This window comes from Pleurodeles waltl, chromosome 6, assembly GCF_031143425.1.
Source record: "Pleurodeles waltl isolate 20211129_DDA chromosome 6, aPleWal1.hap1.20221129, whole genome shotgun sequence".
Classification (NCBI taxonomy): Eukaryota; Metazoa; Chordata; class Amphibia; order Caudata; family Salamandridae; genus Pleurodeles; species Pleurodeles waltl.
Window position 1 is genome coordinate 120,349,913 of NC_090445.1, and position 20,921 is coordinate 120,370,833.

Consider the following 20,921-nt stretch of genomic DNA (forward strand, 5'->3'; position numbering starts at 1 on the left):
TCTTCCCAATAGACTGTGTTCCAGTTTTCTTGCCATTGGACTCTTCAGCAGCTTGCTGCCTAAGGCCTTCAAGAGAGGGACAGGTTTCTTGCCCCTTACACAACTGCTCCCTTGAGGGTCCCCCTGGGCCTAAGAGCTCAACCTGATCCGGTTCTAACTCCATAGGCTCAGTTCCCTCAGAGGGCAGAACTTCTTCCTGGGAAGAGAGGTTCTCTTTTTGTTGTTGTGTTGCAGCTGGTTTCCCAGTTGGCTTTCCTTTTCTCTTGGTAGGCTGGGCCCTTTTTCCAGGCTCCAACTTTACTTTTTCACCCTGAGCCTTGTTTTGTGCCCTTGTCTTGACACACACCAGTTCAGTGATACCCAGCATGGCTGCATGGGTTTTCAGTTCTACCTCAGCCCATGCTGAGGACTCCAGGTCATTTCCAAGCAAACAGTCTACCGGGATATTTGAGGAGACCACCACCTGTTTCAGGCCATTGACCCCTCCCCACTCTAAAGTTACCATAGCCATGGGATGTACTTTAGTCTGATTGTCAGCGTTGGTGACTGGATAAGTTTGTCCGGCCAGGTATTGACCAGGGGAAACCAGTTTCTCTGTCACCATGGTGACACTGGCACCTGTATCCCTCAGGCCTTCTACACTTGTCCCATTAATTAAAAGCTGCTGCCTGTATTTTTGCATGTTAGGAGGCCAGGCAGCCAGTGTGGCTAAATCCACCCCACCCTCAGACTAATGTAGCTTCAGTGTGACACCTGATTTGCTCTGGGCACACTGTTGATCCCACTTGGAGACTGGCCATTCCAGGGTTAGCTGGAGTGGAGTTAGAAGTGGTACTTTTGGGATCAAAGTTTTTACCCTTGTACCCAAAATTGTTTTGTGAAGAGGCTCTGGGCCCACCCTCCTGTGCAGGTTTTTGGGGGCCCGTAGAAGACTCTTTACTATTTTTGTTTTTGGATGTCTCCACACTCTTCCCCTGGGGAGGCTTTGTGACCCCTTTCTTTTGGTTACCCCCTGTGGAAGTCTTGGTCACCCTAGTCTTGACCCAATGGTCCGCCTTCTTTCTCAATTCTTGAGGAGAAATTGGTCCTAGGTCTACCAGATGCTGATGCAGTTTATCATTTGAACAATTACTTAATAGGTGTTCTTTCACAAATAAATTGTACAGCCCATCATAATCATTTACACCACTGCCTTGAATCCAACCATCCAGTGTTTTCACTGAGTAGTCCACAAAATCAACACAGGTCTGGCTCAAGGTTTTTTGAGCCCCCCTGAATCTGATTCTATACTCCTCAGTGGAGAATCCAAAGCCCTCAATCAGGGTACCCTTCATGAGGTCATAAGATTCTGCATCTTTCCCAGAGAGTGTGAGGAGTCTATCCCTACACTTTCCAGTGAACATTTCCCAAAGGAGAGCACCCCAGTGAGATCTGTTTACTTTTCTGGTTGCACAAGCCCTCTCAGAAGCTGTGAACCATTTGGTGATGTCAACACCATCTTCATATTTAGTTACAATCCCTTTTGGGATTTTCAACATGTCAGGAGAATCTCTGACTCTATTTATGTTGCTGCCACCATGGATGGGACCAAAACCCATCTCTTGTCTTTCCCTTTCTATGGCTAGGAGCTGTCTCTCTAAAGCCAATCTTTTGGCCATCCTGGCTAACAGGAGGTCATCTTCACTGAGGCTCTCCTCGGTGATTACAGAGGTGCTGGACCCTCCTGTGAGGGAAGCAGCATCTGACTATTATTTTTGGAGACCGGGCTTGATGGGCCCTGATCTCCCTAATTAGGACTGGAAGGGGGGGAATTCTCCTCCAAGTCACTAACATCCTCTGGGAGGTCATCCTACGAGGGGTTGGCTTTTTCAAACTCTGCCAGCAGCTCCTGGAGCTGTTGTTTGGAGGGTCTTAAGCCAACTGGGATTTTCTTTATTTTGCAGAGAGACCTTAGCTCCTTCATCTTAAGATGGAGGTAAGGTGTGAGGTCGAGTTCCATCACATTCTCTTCTGCACCAGACATTATGTTTCTAAAAGTTGGAATACTTTTTAAGAATCTAAAACTATTTCTAGAACCCAATTCAAACGTTCACAAAACTTTTAAACTCTAAAAGAAATGCTAACAGGGACTAACACAAGGCCCTAGCAGGACTTTTAAATTTTTTGAAAAATAGCACAAATTGCAAAAATCAGTTTCTAATGACAATTTTTGGAATTTAGTCGTGTGATCAGGTATTGGCTGAGTAGTCCAGCAAATGCAAAGTCTTGTATGCCACCGCTGCCCCCAATGTAGGAAGTTGGCTCTGTATGCACTATTTCAAAGTAAGGAATAGTATGCACAGACTCCAAGGGTTCCCCTTAGAGGTAAGATAGTGGCAAAAAGAGATAATACTAATGCTCTATTTTGTGGTAGTGTGGCCGAGCAGTAGGCTTATCAAAGGAGTAGTGTTAAGCATTTGTTGTATACACACAGGCAATAAATGAGGAACACACACTCAGAGACAATTCCAGGCCAATAGGTTTTTGTATAGAAAAATATATTTTCTTTGTTTATTTTAAGAACCACAGGTTCAAATTTTACATGTAATACTTCAAATGAAAGGTATTGCAGGTAGGTACTTTAGGAACTTTGAATAATCAAAATAGCATACACAGTTTTCAAATAAATCACATATAGCTATTTTAAAACTAGACCGTGCAATTTTCAACAGTTCCTGGGGGGAGTAAGAGTTAGTTAGTTTTTGCAGATAAGTAAACCACCTATGGGGTTCAAGTTTGGATCCAAGGTAGCCCACCGTTGGCGGTTCAGAGCAACCCCAAAGTTACCACACCAGCAGCTCAGGGCCGGTCTGATGCAGAGGTCAAAGTGGTGCCCAAAACGCATAGGCTTCAATGGAGAAGGGGGTGCCCCGGTTCCAGTCTACCTGCAGGTAAGTACCTGCGCCTTCGGAGGGCAGACCAGGGGGGTTTCGTAGGGCACCGGGGGGGAGACAAGTCCACACAAAGTACACCCTCAGCAGCACGGGGCGGCCGGGTGCAGTGTGTAAACACGCGTCGGGTTTGTAATTGAAATCAATGGGAGACCAAGGGGTCTCTTCAGCGATGCAGGCAAGTGGGGGGGGCTCCTCGGGGTAGCCACCACCTGGGCAAGGGAGAGAGCCTCCTGGGGGTCACTCCTGCACTGGAGTTCCGATCCTTCAGGTCCTGGGGGCTGCGGGTGCAGGGTCTTTACCAGGTGTCGGGATCTGGGAAGCAGGCAGTCGCGGTCAGGGGGAGCCTCGGGATTCCCTCTGCAGGCATCGCTGTGGGGGCTCAGGGGGGGGGCAACTCTGGCTACTCACGGTCTCGCAGTCGCCGGGGAGTCCTCCCTGAAGTGATTGTTCTCCACAAGTCGAGCCGGGGGCGTTGGGTGCAGAGTAGCAAGTCTCACGCGTCCGGCGGGAAACGCAAGTTGTTTTAAAGTTGCTCCTTTGTTACAAAGTTGCAGTCTTGGGTGAACAGAGCTGCTGTCCTCGGGAGTTCTTGGTCCTTCTAGAGCAGGGCAGTCCTCTGAGGATTCACATGTCGCTGGTCCCTGGGGAAAGCGTCGGTGGAGCAGTGTCTTTAGAAGGGGGGGAGAAAGGCCGGTAGAGCTGGGGCCAAAGCAGTTGGTGTCCCCGTCTTCTCTGCAGGGTTTTTCAGCTTAGCAGTCCTCTTCTTCTTAGGTTGCAGGAATCGGAGTTCCTAGGTTCTGGGGAGCCCCTAAATACAGAATTTAGGGGTGTGTTTAGGTCTGGGAGGGCAGTAGCCAATGGCTACTAGCCCTGAGGGTGGCTACACCCTCTTTGTGCCTCCTCCCAAGGGGAGGGGGTCACATTCCTATCCCTATTGGGGGGAATCCTCCATCTGCAAGATGGAGGATTTCTAAAAGTCAGTCACCTCAGCTCAGTTTGCCTTGGGGGCTGTCCTGACTGGCCAGTGACTCCTTGTTTTTCTCATTATCTCCTCTGGCCTTGCCGCCAAAAGTGGGGCCGTTGTCGGAGGGGGGGGGGGGCAACTCCACTAGCTGGAATGCCCTCGGGTGCTGTAACAAATGGGGTGAGCCTTTGAGGCTCACTGCCAGGTGTTACAGTTCCTGCAAGGGGGAGGTGATAAGCATCTCCACCCAGTACAGGCTTTACTAGCCACAGAGTGACAAAGGCACTCTCCCCATGTGGCCAGCAACATGTCTTGAGTGTGGCAGGCTGCTAAAACCAGTCAGCCTAAACGGGTAGTTGGTTAAGGTTTCAGGGGGCACCTCTAAGGTGCCCTCTGGGGTGTATGTTACAATAAAATGTACACTGGCATCAGTGTGCATTTATTGTGCTGAGAAGTTTGATACCAAACTTCCCAGTTTTCAGTGTAGCCATTATGGTGCTGTGGAGTTCGTGCATGACAGACTCCCAGACCATATACTCTTATGGCTACCCTGCACTTACAATGTCCAAGGTTTTGCTTAGACACTGTAGGGGCCCAGTGCTCATGCACTGGTGACCTCATCTATGGTATAGTGCACCCTGCCTTAGGGCTGTAAGGCCTGCTAGAGGGGTGACTTATCTATACTGCATAGGCAGTGTGAGGTTGGCATGGCACCCTGAGGGGAGTGCCATGTCCACTTACTCGTTTTGTCCTCACCAGCACACACAAGCTGGCAAGCAGTGTCTGTGCTGAGTGAGGGGTCCCCAGGGTGGCATAAGACATGCTGCAGCCCTTAGAGACCTTCCCTGGCATCAGGGCCCTTGGTACCAGTTACAAGGGACTTACCTGGATGCCAGGGTGTGCCAATTGTGTAAACAAAAGTACAGGTTAGGGAAAGAACACTGGTGCTGGGGCCTGGTTAGCAGGTCTCAGCACACTTTCAAATCAAAACTTAGTATCGGCAAAGGCAAAAAGTCAGGGGGTAACCATGCCAAGGAGGCATTTCCTTACACTCTTCTTCGAGAATCCACCTTTGGGTTCCTCTGGTCTGGTCCTGTTCTGCAAAGTTCCTTTTCTAGGTTCCCTTGATAGCCTATGGGGAAAACCAGGTAATGTACCTCTGCTGTCATGGTCACTGTGGGTGGGGTGGGGGAGGGTCAACTAAGTACTCACCTCTTTGGGTTCTGGGTTCTCCCAGCTCCCGACTAACTACGCCACATCCTTGGGTTGGGGGGGGGGGGGGGGGGAGGGAGAACTTTGCATTCCACTATTTTAGTATATGGTTTGGCCCTCCCCTAGGACCTTAGCTATTCCCTACTATTTCTTACCAATGCTTGTTTTCCTAACTATTGCTGTATGTGTACATAACAGTTGGGAGACTGCTGCGACGTAATCTAGTTAGTTTAGTGTTACCATAATGAAGTACCTTTATTTTTGTAACCCTATGTGGTTTCTTTCATGTGCGATAAGTTGCTGTGTGACTAGTGTGATATTGCAGGTGCTTTACACTCCTAGATAAGTCTTGGCTGCTCATCCACAGCTACCCCTCGAGAGCCCTGGCTTTCTAGACCCTGTTACTAAGTAATAGGGGGTTGGCTGAACCTGGTATAAGTTGTAAATACTAGAGGTGTCCTCCACACCAGGCCAGCTTCTTACATTGGTGGCAGTTGCCTTACCACTCTCACTGGTTCCTTTCCACAGGAATGTCCACTACTAGTCTATTGAGTACACTGCACTCCATAGTGAGGATCACTATGGGTGTCCACAACACACCAGGCCAGCTTCCTACAGCATCAATAACCCCTCCATTGATGGGTAGACTTGTCTTTGGCATGTCCTACATCATCTTCCATCACTTTGCTCTCACAGGTGTTGGACATCCTGATTCCCACCGGAAGACATGGAAGGGAAAATTTTCATTTGTGCAGCGGAGCCATACTACTTAGTGTCTGGTGGAGCCATTAAGTGCCTCCCCAGGATCATAAAGAATGGGTAATGTTTTCATCTGAGTAAGTGGTAGTTTTACAGGGATGCAGGAATATAGGCATTCAGTACGGCTGGCTCGATTTGTACAGCCCTTTCTACTCGCCACCTCATGAGACCAGCATTGGTACTGTGACCTCCAGCAATCACACCCACATGCTGTTCTGGGTGTGCACTACAAGGTAAAGCAGAAAAGAATGACAAATTGAGTAACTTTTGCAGCACTCTACTAGCTACAGCTGGCTAACTACAAATCCAGCTGAGCAATTCACTTTTCTATAGATTGGGGCCATGAAGCTCAGGGCAGTCATGCTCCCACTCATGGAAAACAAATCCTGGCTATTGTATGCTGTTATGTCAGTGCTGGGTTCGTGTGATTCAGCGGTTTCAGAGCCTCCATTACAAGTTCTTGATACTGGTCAGGATGGAGGTTCCAAAATGTAGCAGCCAAAAATTAACACACATACAGCAAGTCTCGAACAATGATCCTGACAAACAAATTGCATTTTGACCCATTAGTGTCAGTTTTTAATGTTTACTTAACACTTCAGGCATTCAGTGTCTCAGAAAATAGGCCTTTAGGACAAAATATCCAAAATCATTTGACAAGACATGGTTTGGAGAAAGGCTCACTAATCCTATTGGTACTCTAGTCGCCAGTGCAGCACAGTGCTTCAGTACCATTATGTGACCAATTGCATGTTAAAAATCCATGACCAGCTGGCTGGGCCTACTCCTAAAAGGTGATTAGCCTTGAGTTCAAATAATTTTTTATGGCAAAGCTTTGTTCTTGCATCTACCCACTGATTTGCTATCTTTATAAACGTATTGACGCAGTGGCGTGATTTGCAGAAAATGTCTTTGAGGCACTGCTTATGTCCTACCTAAGCCTATCCAAAAAAAGACTAAGTAAAGGGCCAGGAACACATCTGGCACCACACAGTGTGTGTGTTACTGAGTTAGCAGACTCATTATGTTCATACCAGGAATACTCGCATGGAGGTCATTGTCAGGTGTGGCTTTGAGGTAGGAGAGAATTCGGACTAGCATAGTGGCTGTTGGTGGGAGTGAAGGAAGGGGTGGGAAGCAGATCAGTAAGGGTGTCCATAATAGTGGTCTGTTTTTTTTATCTCAGATTCATAGTACTGCCATTCAAGGGGATATTGATTTGACATTTCAGGTGTTTAAAATCATTTTTCTGCTTATGTACTTTATTAGAAATATACCTGTAAAGCTCAATGTAAAATTGAATAAATGTAAACTTTGTGGGAATATGAAGGAATTTATTTCAAGGTTAAAAATTAAGTTGGTATCCTTTGCTGTACTTGCCCTGCAGCCACAAAGCTAACAGAATCTAGTATGAATGGTTGGTGTCCCCGATTGAAGCATTGATATTCACTAATAGAGGCGGACAGGGTACAGAAGGAAGGCCACCCCAGTCCCCCAGAAATCAGCAGGTTAAGAAGCCACTGCCTTAAGTCATTAAATGTTCTGATCTTTCCTGCCTAGTAAGTCTCCCACTTTCACATCCACCCTTGACCACATGTTTTATGTTGCTTTCTGCCACACTAGTTCAGCCCCAGAAACACCATAAAGGCTGATCAGAAGTATGTTTGTAAACCCAGGCATTTAAGATCTCTTGCCCAATAGTGACATGGTTCTATGGGGTGGGAAAATAGTGGATATAGAGTTCACCATTTGGTGCTGTGTATATACACATCACTGCAATGAATGTCTGACTCACGTACCAGTCTGTCTGGTGCAGGTAAAAGGTGACTGAGGAAATAAAAAAATCCCATCTAGTCAAACGCTGGAGGAAACTTTTTAAAATGAAGAATCCGTACTATTTTCTTGTGCTGTCAAAGGTGTTGCTACAACCCTGCTGTTTATACCTAACCAAATTGAAATGGCAATGTCTTTCTTTCATCTTGGTCATTTACATCCTCATCAGTTCTCCTTTAAGAACAGGTCTGGGAAGAGCTTCCCCCAGTATTCTCCGGATTACCAAAAAAAAAAGAAAAAAAAACCCTCAACTCCTCGGAGGCCCGCAGGATTATTGCTCAGCCACCCCTAGCAGAAACCTTTTGCAAGTCTGTTTGCACTCTGAAGACCTATTGCATCCTACTCTGAGGAGCCCAGGGTTAGTCTCTAGTGTTATGTTTCAGGAAGGCAGGTTGTGATCCCTCTTTCAGAAGGTAGGCTAGAAGCGAGAAAAGTGCCGTGGCCACCAGGGCACCCGCCACCAGAAGGGAGAGCATGGTCACAGCAGCCCCTATGGTGGCCTAGAACAGCCTCCCTGACTCCGCAGCGGGAGTCTTGGGCACCCTCAAGCCCACCCGTAGAACAGAATCCCGAACCTTTATTTTGGGAACACTGAAACGGGTGACTGCTGACAGTGAGTCTTTTGTGAAACTAAAGAATCTGCCTCCCTTTACAAATTCAAGGTGCTCTGCTTAACCTTTCCATCCTGCAATGTATGGGCCTTTTCATGTTTGTGCCGTAAACAATGTTCATTCAAATTTACCTTTGCGTGCAGACAAAGTCCGTCGTGGCTCAAACCAATAAACACCCAGACAATAAGGTATTTGTTTTTGTAATAGACTTGTCACTGCAGTATCCAAGTGTGGGGTACTTTTAAAAGTAAGTTATTTTTCTCTTGGTTTTATGCTGCTGTCCTTGTCATTTTGAAAGATGTAATATTTCTCTGTAGGCTAATGTCTGTTTCCCACTTTCAGACAGATTATGACTTGGTGGACTACTTGAATGAGCTGAGGGAGGGGTGCCTTGAAGCTTACACTGGTATCATCCAGGGCCTTAAAGGAGATCAGGAGAATGTGCACCGTGAGTAATATTTGGCAGTATTGCAGGCATGCTTGGTTTTAGCTACCTGTTTTTGAGTTTGTAATGTCCTTGAATGTTTTGCGGAACTCCTTCGACCCTACCACCAACAAAAATGTGTGGGGAAATAGTGCCTCAGTGACCTGGAATTAAGTAGTTAGTCCTAGTTCTGTCTCCAGCTGTGAACATTTCATCCACAAATCATTTTCAGGTTTGCCAGTCAAATATGTTCAAAGGGAACACAACATGACTGCAACATCCAGAACTCTTAATTATCACCCAGAAATTCAGGAATGGAAACTGTCCACAGTGACCCAGATGGTCGTGGTCATCCTGTATATTACAGATGCTAAATAGGTTTTTAGGTGGTCGGATGGCCAGATTCTTGAGACCTAACCACCTTTGGATCGGAAGTTTACTGCACAATGTTTCATTTGATTGCCAACGTCCCTACACCTACTGTGAGCAAAAAGGCGTTTAAATTGCTTCTGTTGCAGCTTCATTTCGACATGCATTTTCCTGGGATGTTGAATCATCCTGAAGCAGCTTCAGATCTACCTATTCCCTCCTGCATTGAGCTCCTGTAGGGCCTTTCTAGTTTTAATTGCTCTTGTTCCTCCATCCTTCGCCATGGAATGCTTTAGTGTGTAAACTGTACTATAAATATTTAATGTCTTAACGTTAGTGAGATCATGCTATTTAATTTGTGAGTCCTGTGGCGATGTGTCAACTGAGTTTAATTTCCATGCTTGGCAGCGGATGTGATGCTTGTGCAGCCCAGAGTGGAGTTTATCTTGTCTTTCATTGATCACATTGCTGGAGATGAAGACCACACTGATGGAGTAGTTGCCTGTGGAGCAGGATTAATAGGGTAAGTGAAACCTCATGTGCAGCAGGGCAACTTATGTGTAATCAGTAGTAACAGGTTAGAATGTGGATACATGCAAAGAGGAATTAGTTGAACATTAATGGTTGTGTTCTTGGTAGCTTGTTCAACAAAACAAGGTTCTCCAATTGCATGGGCTTAAGGATGGTGTTGATCTGTGAGTAAACTTCCCTCTCTTATGGAACATGGAATGTATCTTTAGTTTAAAGCCTGATTTTAGTGGGAATCTGCACAATTAAGTTTGTTACCACCTGTTGCTTATTGTTACTGTGTTGTGAAGTCAGTGAATGTGGTTTGCCCACACTGTCCGTAAACAAAGCTGTTTTGAATAAGCACTAGCTCTTGCTTGTGTAATAAGTGTTTATCTTTGGTGCGCTTACAAAGCGACTTCTCTAAACTCTCTAAATATATATTCGATATTCCTTGCAGTGATTTGTGTACGGCCTTTGGTAAGGATGTACTGAAACTAGTAGAAGCAAGACCTATGATCCATGAGCTTCTTACAGAAGGGAGGAGATCAAAGACGACCAAAACAAAGACCCTATCAACGTGGGCAACTAAGGAACTGAGAAAACTGAAGAATCAAGCTTGGTAAGATAGCTGAGAAGCTTGCACTTAAGAGTGGGCATTTTTGATCTGGGTCAACAGTAACCTTAATTACTGATGTTGCAGCTTGGTTCTGCTATACATGCTTTCTTCTATTTTGTGATTTATTCTGAAGTCCTAGCTTTCAGTTTGGGAATTTTGCAACAGGCAGTCATCTGCATATTAGGGTCCTCGCTGATAGTCAAAGTGAAATATTCCCACTAGTCTGCAGGGAATCCCGGAACACTGTTCTTCATGCAGCAGATAAAATTTCACTAGAGGTGGACACTTCAAAGTTCCAAATTAACTTCCTATCCAAAGAAAACGGGTTAGGATTATATTTTTATTTTTCTCTTAAATTGGTAATTTAAAGTAGTAGAAGAGCCTTCATTGCAGCACCTTGATGGATAAACAAAATGCAACCACTAGCGTAGGACAATATAGAAGTTTGGATTACAGTAGGTTAGGTTAACACTGAATTAGGTCACAAAACTTTGAGAACCTAGCACCTACCATCTGCCCGCATACATTGTAACTAGTAGTTTGTCCCTAGTAGCAGTCCTGTTTTCTACCTTGTGATCTTTGAACACTTTGTTTCATGATGGGAGGTGGTCATGGACAACTAGAGGGCTATTTTTTTTATATTTATTCCTCTGAGCAGTTTTCTTTTTTGGGGTGTTATGCCTCTTTGCATCTAATACAACAGGCTGCCGTCTATCCACACTGTGTATATTTACACTCTTCCCACTCTGTCACAAATTGTGAATTGTGCCAGAAAATGACAAGGAGAGCACTTAGACAGAGGAGAAGACGGGGCAATTTGACCTCCGGCTGAAGATGAGGAGAAAGCACACCAGGGGTGGAAGCCTTCTGCTAGGATCGTACACTCTCCCAAGAGGGCTTTCCTGGAAAGAAGATTCAAAAAGTGGGCGGGGGGGGGGGGGGGAGGGTGGTTCGGGGGTCCATTGTCATCTCAATAGATGCTTCTGCCATTCTTGGGGCACCAGCTGATGTTGAAATATACCTCTGCACCAACATGTTTGCTGTCTAATGCTAGTTCGACTACATGAAGGTCCAAGACACTGAACTTTGACGTCAAGAGCTTCAATGGCAGATGCTGGGTCATCAGAGGATCTGAGCTAATATTAATTATATTAACAATCTCAGCTGGGACCTAGACTACTTGCTCACAATTTAATTTTCCTACAGAAAGACCAAGCCAGAGTTTTTCATATTTCGGCAGCAAGACTTTCTGGAAGGCTTACGTTTCCTCAGAGATGACCGCTTTCTCCTCCCCCATAGGAACTCAGTTAATTGTCTCCAAATCAGTGGTGCTTCTTTCAAGAGTTTCTTGGGTCGACAGGGACACCACAGCAGATAACTGCCTTCAAAGAGGCAAGACTGCATCTCATAGCTGGTCAGATTCAGACTTCTGGTTTGGGAGGCCTATTGATGGATTATCATTGGTAGATCAAACCCACCTCCAATACTGTCTGTGGTACATACTTCCAAACCTATTTCTGTCTTACAGGTACAGCATGGCCTTATGGAAAACAGGGACACTCCTGAAACCACATCTGCTTGGCTCTAACTTGGTGCATCTAGTGCGACTAAATTATCTGCAGGGTCTCAATCCTCTTTTTGGCCCAGACTCTAGAACATCCCCTCAGAACACTACAGAGTAGTCTGGTGATGGCTTTCTCCCCCTTCATATTATCTGACTGGCAGTTTAAGTCAAATGGGTCCAACAAATAATTCAAAGGGACTGTGCAACACCTTTATTTTCCTCACATGCCAGAACGAATCTTGGAAGAGCACTTCACCGTTCTGATGTAGGTTACGCTTGCACTCTCCAAGAGTGCTATTGAACGGCAGAGAAGGAATGCTGCTTGTTCACACAATCTGCTCATCAAAGGCCATTGTGGATCTTTGCCCAGTGAATTCCTTTGTGGAAAGATCAATTCTGAATGTTCAATCTGCTCAGATACTACCTGTCCCGAACACACAAACCTTGGTGGTGTCCTTGGTCTTCCAGTACTCCTATTTCCATATACCAGTCTTGCAGTCCCACAGGTGTTACCTTTGATTCAGTCAGCCAGAAACACTGCCAACATACTATGCTCACCTTCAGCCCTACCATTGTTAACCCCCCCCCCCCCCCCCCCCACACCCCCAGTGGTGGTCACAGCCTTTCAGACATCCATTACCTCCACAAGTGACTGCTGGAGGCGGGCGCCAGTAACATACACAATGTACTGAGACCCCCTGAATCCCCACACAATCTTCTATTCATTGGGGACATTTTATGCACAGTGGCTTTTAAGGACTTACCTGTGCAGTGAGTCTCATAGAAGATAGCTCAGGCTTCTTGGCCTTGTGCATCCTACTCTTCCACAACACCAGGTGACACATTGGAGCCCTGCAGCGGGACCTCAAATCCTAGTGAGCATCAGGGATGGCAGATTTCACCTAGAGACCTTGGTGTTCTGCCTGAGCCTATTCTGAATCAATCTACTGGAAATTCTGGCGATCCACTTGGCCCTCAGCCTTCCATACCATATCTCAAAGGGAGACTGCTGCAGGTTCTCAGGGCAACATACTGCCATGTGGTACTGCAACAGGCAAGGAAGAGTATGGTCCTGGGCACTGTACCAGGACGCTGTGCTACTTTGGAGATGGATTGACACCTAATCTCTTCCAGAATGCCAGCTACTTAGCAGAATCCCTGAATGACCGAGCACCATCTGACTAGGCTTCTGGCAAATCACAAGTGGCATCTCCATCTGGAGGTAGTGTAGGACAGCTTTGTATACTTGGGGGAGGTTGGGGTGGTGAGGGGAAAGGAGCTCTGGTTAGATCGGTTTGTCAGTTTCTGGAATGTGCACTGGAGTGTCCTCCAAGGTACCCAAACATATTTACCTAGCCTCTAGTTCTGAAGTTGATCAGGAAAGGTCAAACTCAAGCCCTCTTGATTACCCCAAACTAGACCAGGAACGTGTATCCAGAGCTTCTGAGCCTGATCCTTTGCCTTCCTATCAGATTGGCTTGCAGGGTGAGTGGCAGTTGTTCCTTGCTGCCAGACCCCTTTCACAGATTCAAACCAAGCTGGGACAAATTTATCTAGTTGTACACAACCCCCTGCTAGCCCCAGCCAAACTTTCTGATGTTCTTATTCTTTCCTTAGCCTAGCATAACCTTCCAGTGGTACCAGTGAAAGATTACTATCTGCCCTTTCAGTCTTGTGTGTTTATTGGGCCAGCTGTCCTTTAATCATATATTGCAATTTTCAAAGACTGTACTCCTTTCCTCTCAAACTATTTATATGATGCCCCAGTGGAACTTTAAACTGCTCTTAACACTCCTTGTGTGCATGCCCTTCAAGCCTGTGCACAGGTCTGCTGCAAAGTTTTATAGTCTACACCCCATTTCTGTGAGCTTTAGGTGCTGTTGGTACGACTGCCCTAAACTAACTTCTTCCTGGACAAATTGGTATTGAGAATCTGGGTGGTTCTCTTTAAGGTTATGACACCTTGACTGCATTCTTTGCTTCACCTCATCCCTTGAAAAGGAGTGGCTACATGGCCTTTATCCAAAAAGGACTTTGAAGATTTACATAGTCTACCTCATTCTTTTGTTCTATCCTCTTTTTCTTGTCCTTCTCTGGTGCAAAGGAGGACAGGACAGTGCAAAAGACCGTGTGAAGATGGCTTGTCGTCTACATTAAGTTCTATTTGGCACTGGTCAAGAAGAGGTCCCTTGAGGGCCAGAGAGCCCATTCCACCTGGCGCAAGGATGCCTGCATTGGGGCAGTGAGTGGGGGCTGCCTGCTTTTTGGTGCATATGTTTACAAAGCACCACTGCCTTGAGGGTGTTTCCTCACATGGGGATTATATGAGTGACACTCCTTATAATATCGACCCATGGGATATGTAAGATTCTGACCCAGTTCCATCTAATGACCATGATCTGTATCCCACAAGACCATCTCTGCCTGAAGACACCACGGCCTATAATCAGGTCATTGCTAGAGCAGCCACATAACACAATGTGCAGCTGCACTCTGAGCTCAGAGGATGATTTCCTTTTCAACACCCTATCTTCTACCAAACAATATCAATGTTTGCCGATGCTAACAGGCATGCTAAAACATGCTGATAACATTTTTAAAGAGTAGGCAAAAGCTATGGTACTAAACACTTAGGGTGGATAAAAAATATAAAGCTGCACCATCAGATCCCTTTTTTTTTTTTATTCCACTACAATTGCCCCCTGATTCGATCGTGGTCAGTGCAGCTAGGAAAAGGGCAAATAGTCCATCCACAGGGGATGCTACTTCACCTGATACAGAGCCACAGATTTGATGCAGCAGGCAAGAATGGCAACTCACAAGCTCTTTTAGCCAGGTATGACCTGGCCCATTAAGATGAAATGCAGGAGTTCCTTCAATATCTCCCTGCAGAATACCAAAAAAGGGCACAGCAGGTAGTGGCAGAAGGACAAGCCATGGCCAACAATCAAATCAGATCCGCCCTAGATGCTGTTGACAACGCAGCTAGGGGAATAAATACCAGTGTTATAATTAGAAGGCATGCTTAGTTGCCGTCCTCAGAATTCAAACCTGAGGTGGATACCACCATTGGAAAAATTAAAAAAGGACTCCGATACAGCAAAAGCCATGGGCGCCCTTTACACCACACCTTTTAGGGGCGCTTTTGGTCAGCCCCAATTCAGAGGGTGCTTTATACCCCAAACGGGGACAACAGTATTATTCTAGGGGATCTTTCAGGGGTTCCTATAGAGGACACAATTTCAGAGGTAGGGGCAAATCCACTGCCACAAGAGGTGCCTCCACCTCACCAAAGCAGTGACTTTCTCTCCATCCCCACACAGCACACATCTCCTGTGGGAAGAAGACTGCAACGTTTCCACCATAATTGGCAGCAAATTACATCAGATCAATGGGTACTATCAATTATTCACAATGCTTATTGACTAGAACTCATCTCCACTCCACCAAACATTCCCCCTCGTTCACACAGACTTTCTACGGAACACATTTCTTAAAACAAGAGGTAGAATCTCTTCTACTCGAAGGTGCAATAGATGTAGTACCCATCAATCATCAGGGGACAGGAGTATATGCTCTACACTTCCTCATACCAAAAGGATGGCACTCTCAAACCACTACTCGATCTCAAAGCTCTCAATCAGTACATTCTCTCAGAGCATTTCCACATGGTCACTCTATGGGATGTCATCCCCCTGTTACAAAAACAAGACTACATGACAGCATTAGATCTAAAACATGCTTACTTCAATATTGCTATACATCCAGAACACCGCAAGTGCTTAAGGTTTGTAATAGCAGGCAAGCACTACCAGTTCAAAGTGCTACCTTTTGGAGTAACAGCACTAAGAGTATTTACCAAATGCATAGCAGTGGTTGCAGCATACCTTGGACATTGTATACACGTCTTTATCTAGATGACTGGCTAATAAAAGCCAGTACCATTCAAACTTGTCAATATCATAAACAATCTATACCCTACACAGTCTAGGGTTCACAATCCATTACCAGAAGTCTCACCTTCGGCCAGCGCAGATACAACCATATTTGGAAGCAATTCTGAAAACTCAGTCTGCATTAGCTTACCCAAACCCAGAAAGAATTCAAGCGTTTGTCTCGTATCTCATCTCCAGTACAATCAAACTTACACAGTAAGATTTATCATGAAACTCTTCGGAATGATGGCATCCTGCATATCAACAGTGCCCAATGCACGTTTAAACATGAGACCCCTGCAATAGTGTCTCACAACAATGGTGTCCGGCACAGGGTCAATTGCAAGATCTAGTGTTGTTGGACCGCCAGACTTAAACTCTGCAAAGGTGGAATTACACAAACTTATCAAAAGGGCGGCCATTTCAGGACCCTGTGCGACAGACCATAATCACCACGGATGCACCAACAACAGGTTGGGGAGCCCATCTCCACAATCTTACAATGCAGGGAGAATGGGACTCAATCCAGCAGACTTACCACATAAACCACTTAGAATTGCTGGCAGTGTGTTTGGTAGTCAAAGCATTCCAACCACAGATCTCACACACAACAGTCTTAATAAAGACAGACAACATGACAACAATGTTTTATCTACAGAAACCGGGAGACACATTCATCTCAATTGTCCCTTCTAGCACAGACCCTTTGGAAATGGGCGATTCACATTCACCTATTAGTGGAGTGCATCCTAGGGATACGCAGCCAACTAGCGGACCTCTTATGCAGGACGCAGCAACAAATACACGAATGGGAGATTCACCCAGAAGTAATTCAACACTACTTTCACATGTGTGGAACACCAGACATAGACCTTTTCATAACAACCTAAAACTCAAAATGCCCATACTTCACATCCAGGTACCCACACCTACAATCCAAGGGCAATGCTCTGTGGATCAATTGGTCAGGGATATTTACTTATGCTTTTCCCCCCCTCTCCCATTAATTCCATTTCTGGTCAACAAATTTCATCGCACCTCTCCTCTACCATGATACTCATAGCTCCCACCTGGGCATGTCAACACTGGTACACAACACTTGAATCTGTCTGTAGGTACCACATTACAAACTCCCAAACAGACCAAACCTATTGACCCAAAAACAAAGGTCAGATCGGGCATCCCAATCCAAGTATTCTCAACCAGATGGTTTGGCTCCTGAGGTCATAGTTTGGATATCTACAGCTTACATCAGAATGTACGGACATTCTAAAGGAGGCACGTAAACCTGCAAGTAGATATGTAGCTAAATAAAAACGTTTTGTATGTTATGGTCAACCCAAAAGATTAATCCACTCAGTGCATCAGCACAGGATATTGTATTTTGTTTGCTTTACCTACAAAAAGCAAATCTTGCATATTCATCTATTAAAATTAATGTAATGGCAACATCAGCCTATCTTCAAAATAGACAGCATACTTCTCTGTTTAGAATTCCTGTCATAAAGGCTTTTATGGAAGGCCTTGGTTATTCCACCTAGAGCTCCACCAGCTCCTGCCTGGAATCATAACCTTGTGCTCACAAGGCTTATGGGTCCACCATTTGAACACATACGTTCTCGCGCTCTTCAATTTCTGTCAAGGAAAGTTGCTTTCCTGGTAGCAATTACTTCCGTAAGAGTTAGTGAAATTCAAGCATTCACTTTAGAAGAGCCTTTCTTCCAAATTCATCAGCACAAAATAGTACTTATGACAAATCCAAAGTGGTTTCACAATTTCACATCAGTCAGTCAGTGGAACTCTTGATGTCAAGAGCTCTCATTTATTTATATTGATGAAGCCAAAGATCTCAGAAAATCTAAACAACTTTTTATGCTTTTGAGTAGCCTCATAAGGGTAATCATACTTCAAAACCAAGATTGGCCAGATGGATAGAAAAGTATATTCAAACTTGCTATCTCAAGGCTAAAAGGCAACTAATAACTCCTGAAGCACATCCTACTAGAAATAAATGAGCTTCCATGGCATTCCTAGGAAATATACCAGTGGCAGACATAGGCAAAGCGGCCACATGGTCTACACCACACACATTTACTCAATACTACTGTGGATGTGCTATCTCGCCAACAAGCAATTCTTGGTCAAGCACTACTACAGGCTAGCCACTCCTTATTTTAGGAGGGCACTGCTTTTCAGTCTATGCAAAACGTGTATCTGCAGTTACACGTGCCATCGAACTAAAAATGTCACTTAACCAGCGTACATCTGTTTGTGGCATGTAGTGCTGCATGCACCCTCCCTCCTCCCCAGAAGCCTTTAGCCGTTGTACTTTTTATGTAAATATGTGTTCGATGGCATCTGTCGCTGTAGATACACATGTTCTGCATAGCTCGCCATCTGGTGTTGGGTCGGAGTGTTACAAGTTGTTTTTCTTCGAAGAAGTCTTTCGAGTCACGGGACAGAGTGACTCCTCCTTCTGTCTCCATTGCGCATGGGCGTCGACTCCATCTTCGATTGTTTTCTTTCCGCCATCGGGTTCGGACGTGTTCCTGTTGCTCCGAGTTTCGGAACGGAAAGTTAGTTAATATCGGAAGATTTTCGTCGGTATTGTTGCGTTCGGGATCGGCGTAGTTGGAGTCCACACCGCATCGAAGATCGACGCGCTCCGGTGCCCTTCGGGGTAGTTTTCGATCCCCCGTCGGGGCCTGGTCGGCCCGACCACGTGTCGAACAACGTCGATGGAACGGACCCTGTTCCGTTTTTGTCCCAAATGCCACAACAAATACCCGTATACAGACCAACATTTGGTCTGTAACCTGTGCCTGTCGTCTGAGCACAGTGAAGAGACTTGCGAGGCCTGTCGTGCGTTCCGGTCCCGAAAGACACTCCTTGACCGTCGAGCCAGGAGACTTCAGATGGCGTCCACGCCGACAGCGCACCGAGAGTTCGAGGAACAAGAGGAAGAAGAAACCTTTTCGATCCACGAATCGGTCTCTGAGGAATTCGACGATCAAAGAACCGTGAGTAAGACGTCGAAAACAACACAGAAGAAAAGTGACAAGGCCCAGGGGACGCCACTGCCACCAGGCCATGGCTCCACCCTTAAATTCGGTGACCGACCATCGGCACCGAAAAAGGCCAAAACAGTGCCGAGATCGTCCGACTCTGGTCGAGACACCGGCACGCAGCCTTCTCGGGATCGAGAAAGTGCTGGAGAAAAGCAACGACACCGAGATAGCGGTGTAGAAGCGGCTCAACGCCGAGACAGCGGCACCGACGAAGATCGACGCCGAGAGGTTTCGACGCCAAAAAAGAAAAAAGCCACCTCTGAGCCGAAAAGAGATACAGGCAGGGTTTCGGTGCCGAAACAACCCGTAACCGACCCAGGTCCAGGCTCTTATACAGAGGAACAATCACTGTCCTCTCAGATGCGGAAGCATAGGTTTGAGGAAGAGCTGCAATCCACCGAAGTGGACCATACGCAAAAACGTATTATCATACAGCAGGGAACGGGAAGAATAAGCACCCTTCCCCCTATTAGGAGAAAAAGGAGACTGGAGTTTCAAACAGACCAGGCGCCACAAACAAAGATGGTGAAAAAGGTGACTCCGCCACCCTCTCCTCCACCTGTAATTAACGTCTCACCAGCGCAAACTCCGTCACATTCCCCGGCTCACACCACCATGAGCCAAGGTGACCAGGATCAAGACGCTTGGGACTTATATGACGCCCCAGTGTCGGACAACAGTCCGGAGGCATATCCAACAAAGCCCTCACCACCAGAAGACAGCTCCGCATACTCCCAAGTGGTGGCTAGAGCAGCACAATTCCACAACGTAAACCTCCACTCAGAACAAGTCGAGGATGACTTTTTATTCAACACCCTCTCCTCCACCCACAGCTCCTACCAAAGCCTGCCTATGCTGCCAGGTATGCTTCGGCACGCAAAGGAAATATTCAAGGAGCCGGTCAAAAGTAGGGCAATAACGCCAAGGGTGGAAAAGAAGTATAAGGCACCTCCTACAGACCCTGTTTTCATCACCACACAGCTGCCACCAGATTCCGTCATAGTAGGAGCAGCTCTGAAAAGAGCCAACTCCCACACATCTGGGGATGCACCACCCCCAGATAAAGAGAGCCGCAAGTTCGATGCAGCTGGGAAAAGAGTCGCAGTACAAGGTGCAAACCAGTGGCGCATCGCTAACTCTCAAGCACTACTTGCGCGCTATGACAGAGCCCATTGGGATGAGATGCAACACATCATCGAGCATCTTCCCAAGGATCTACAAAAGAGGGCAAAGCAGGTGGTCGAGGAAGGGCAGAACATATCAAATAACCAGATACGTTCTTCTATGGACGAAGCAGACACAGCTGCAAGAACAATTAATACATCTGTGACCATTAGAAGGCACGCATGGCTAAGAACGTCTGGGTTCAAACCAGAGATACAGCAGGCAGTGCTCAATATGCCATTTAACGAAAAACAACTGTTTGGACCAGAAGTGGACACGGCAATCGAAAAACTTAAAGACACTGACACTGCTAAAGCCATGGGCGCGCTCTACTCCCCGCAGAGCAGAGGAACCTACAGCACCTTCCGCAAGACACCCTTTAGAGGGGGGTTTCGGGGTCAGGCCACACAAGCCAGCACCTCGCAGGCAACACCGTCCAGCTACCAGGGACAGTACAGGGGAGGCTTTCGGGGCCAATACAGAGGAGGGCAATTCCCTAGGAATAGAGGAAAGTTTCAAAGCCCAAAAACCCCTACAACCAAGCAGTGACTCAGATGTCACTCACCCCCTCCACACAACACCAGTGGGGGGAAGAATAGGTCATTATTACAAAGCATGGGAGGAAATAACTACACACTTGGGTCTTAGCAATTATCCAACATGGTTATTGCATAGAATTCCTACAATTCCCTCCAAACATACCACCAAAAGCACAGAATTTATCAAAACAACATTCCGAACTTCTGGAAATAGAAGTTCAAGCATTATTGCAAAAGAATGCAATCGAATTAGTACCAAACACACAAACAAACACAGGAGTCTATTCACTGTACTTCTTAATACCAAAAAAGGACAAAACACTGAGACCAATCCTAGACCTCAGAATACTAAACACCTACATCAAATCAGACCACTTTCACATGGTCACGCTACAAGAAGTGTTACCATTGCTAAAACTA

At 46.1% G+C, this 20,921-nt stretch overlaps 1 protein-coding gene across 1 annotated transcript in view; it reads left to right on the plus strand.

Annotated features, from left to right (window-relative positions):
* The window catches only part of KPNB1 (karyopherin subunit beta 1), a 104,147-nt gene that overhangs the window by 68,988 nt on the left and 14,238 nt on the right, over positions 1-20,921 (plus strand). The window contains exons 19-21 of the mRNA XM_069237502.1: positions 8,655-8,760; positions 9,514-9,628; positions 10,073-10,234. Of these exons, the coding sequence (XP_069093603.1) occupies positions 8,655-8,760; positions 9,514-9,628; positions 10,073-10,234 (383 nt within the window). The remainder of the gene's footprint in view (positions 1-8,654; positions 8,761-9,513; positions 9,629-10,072; positions 10,235-20,921) is intronic.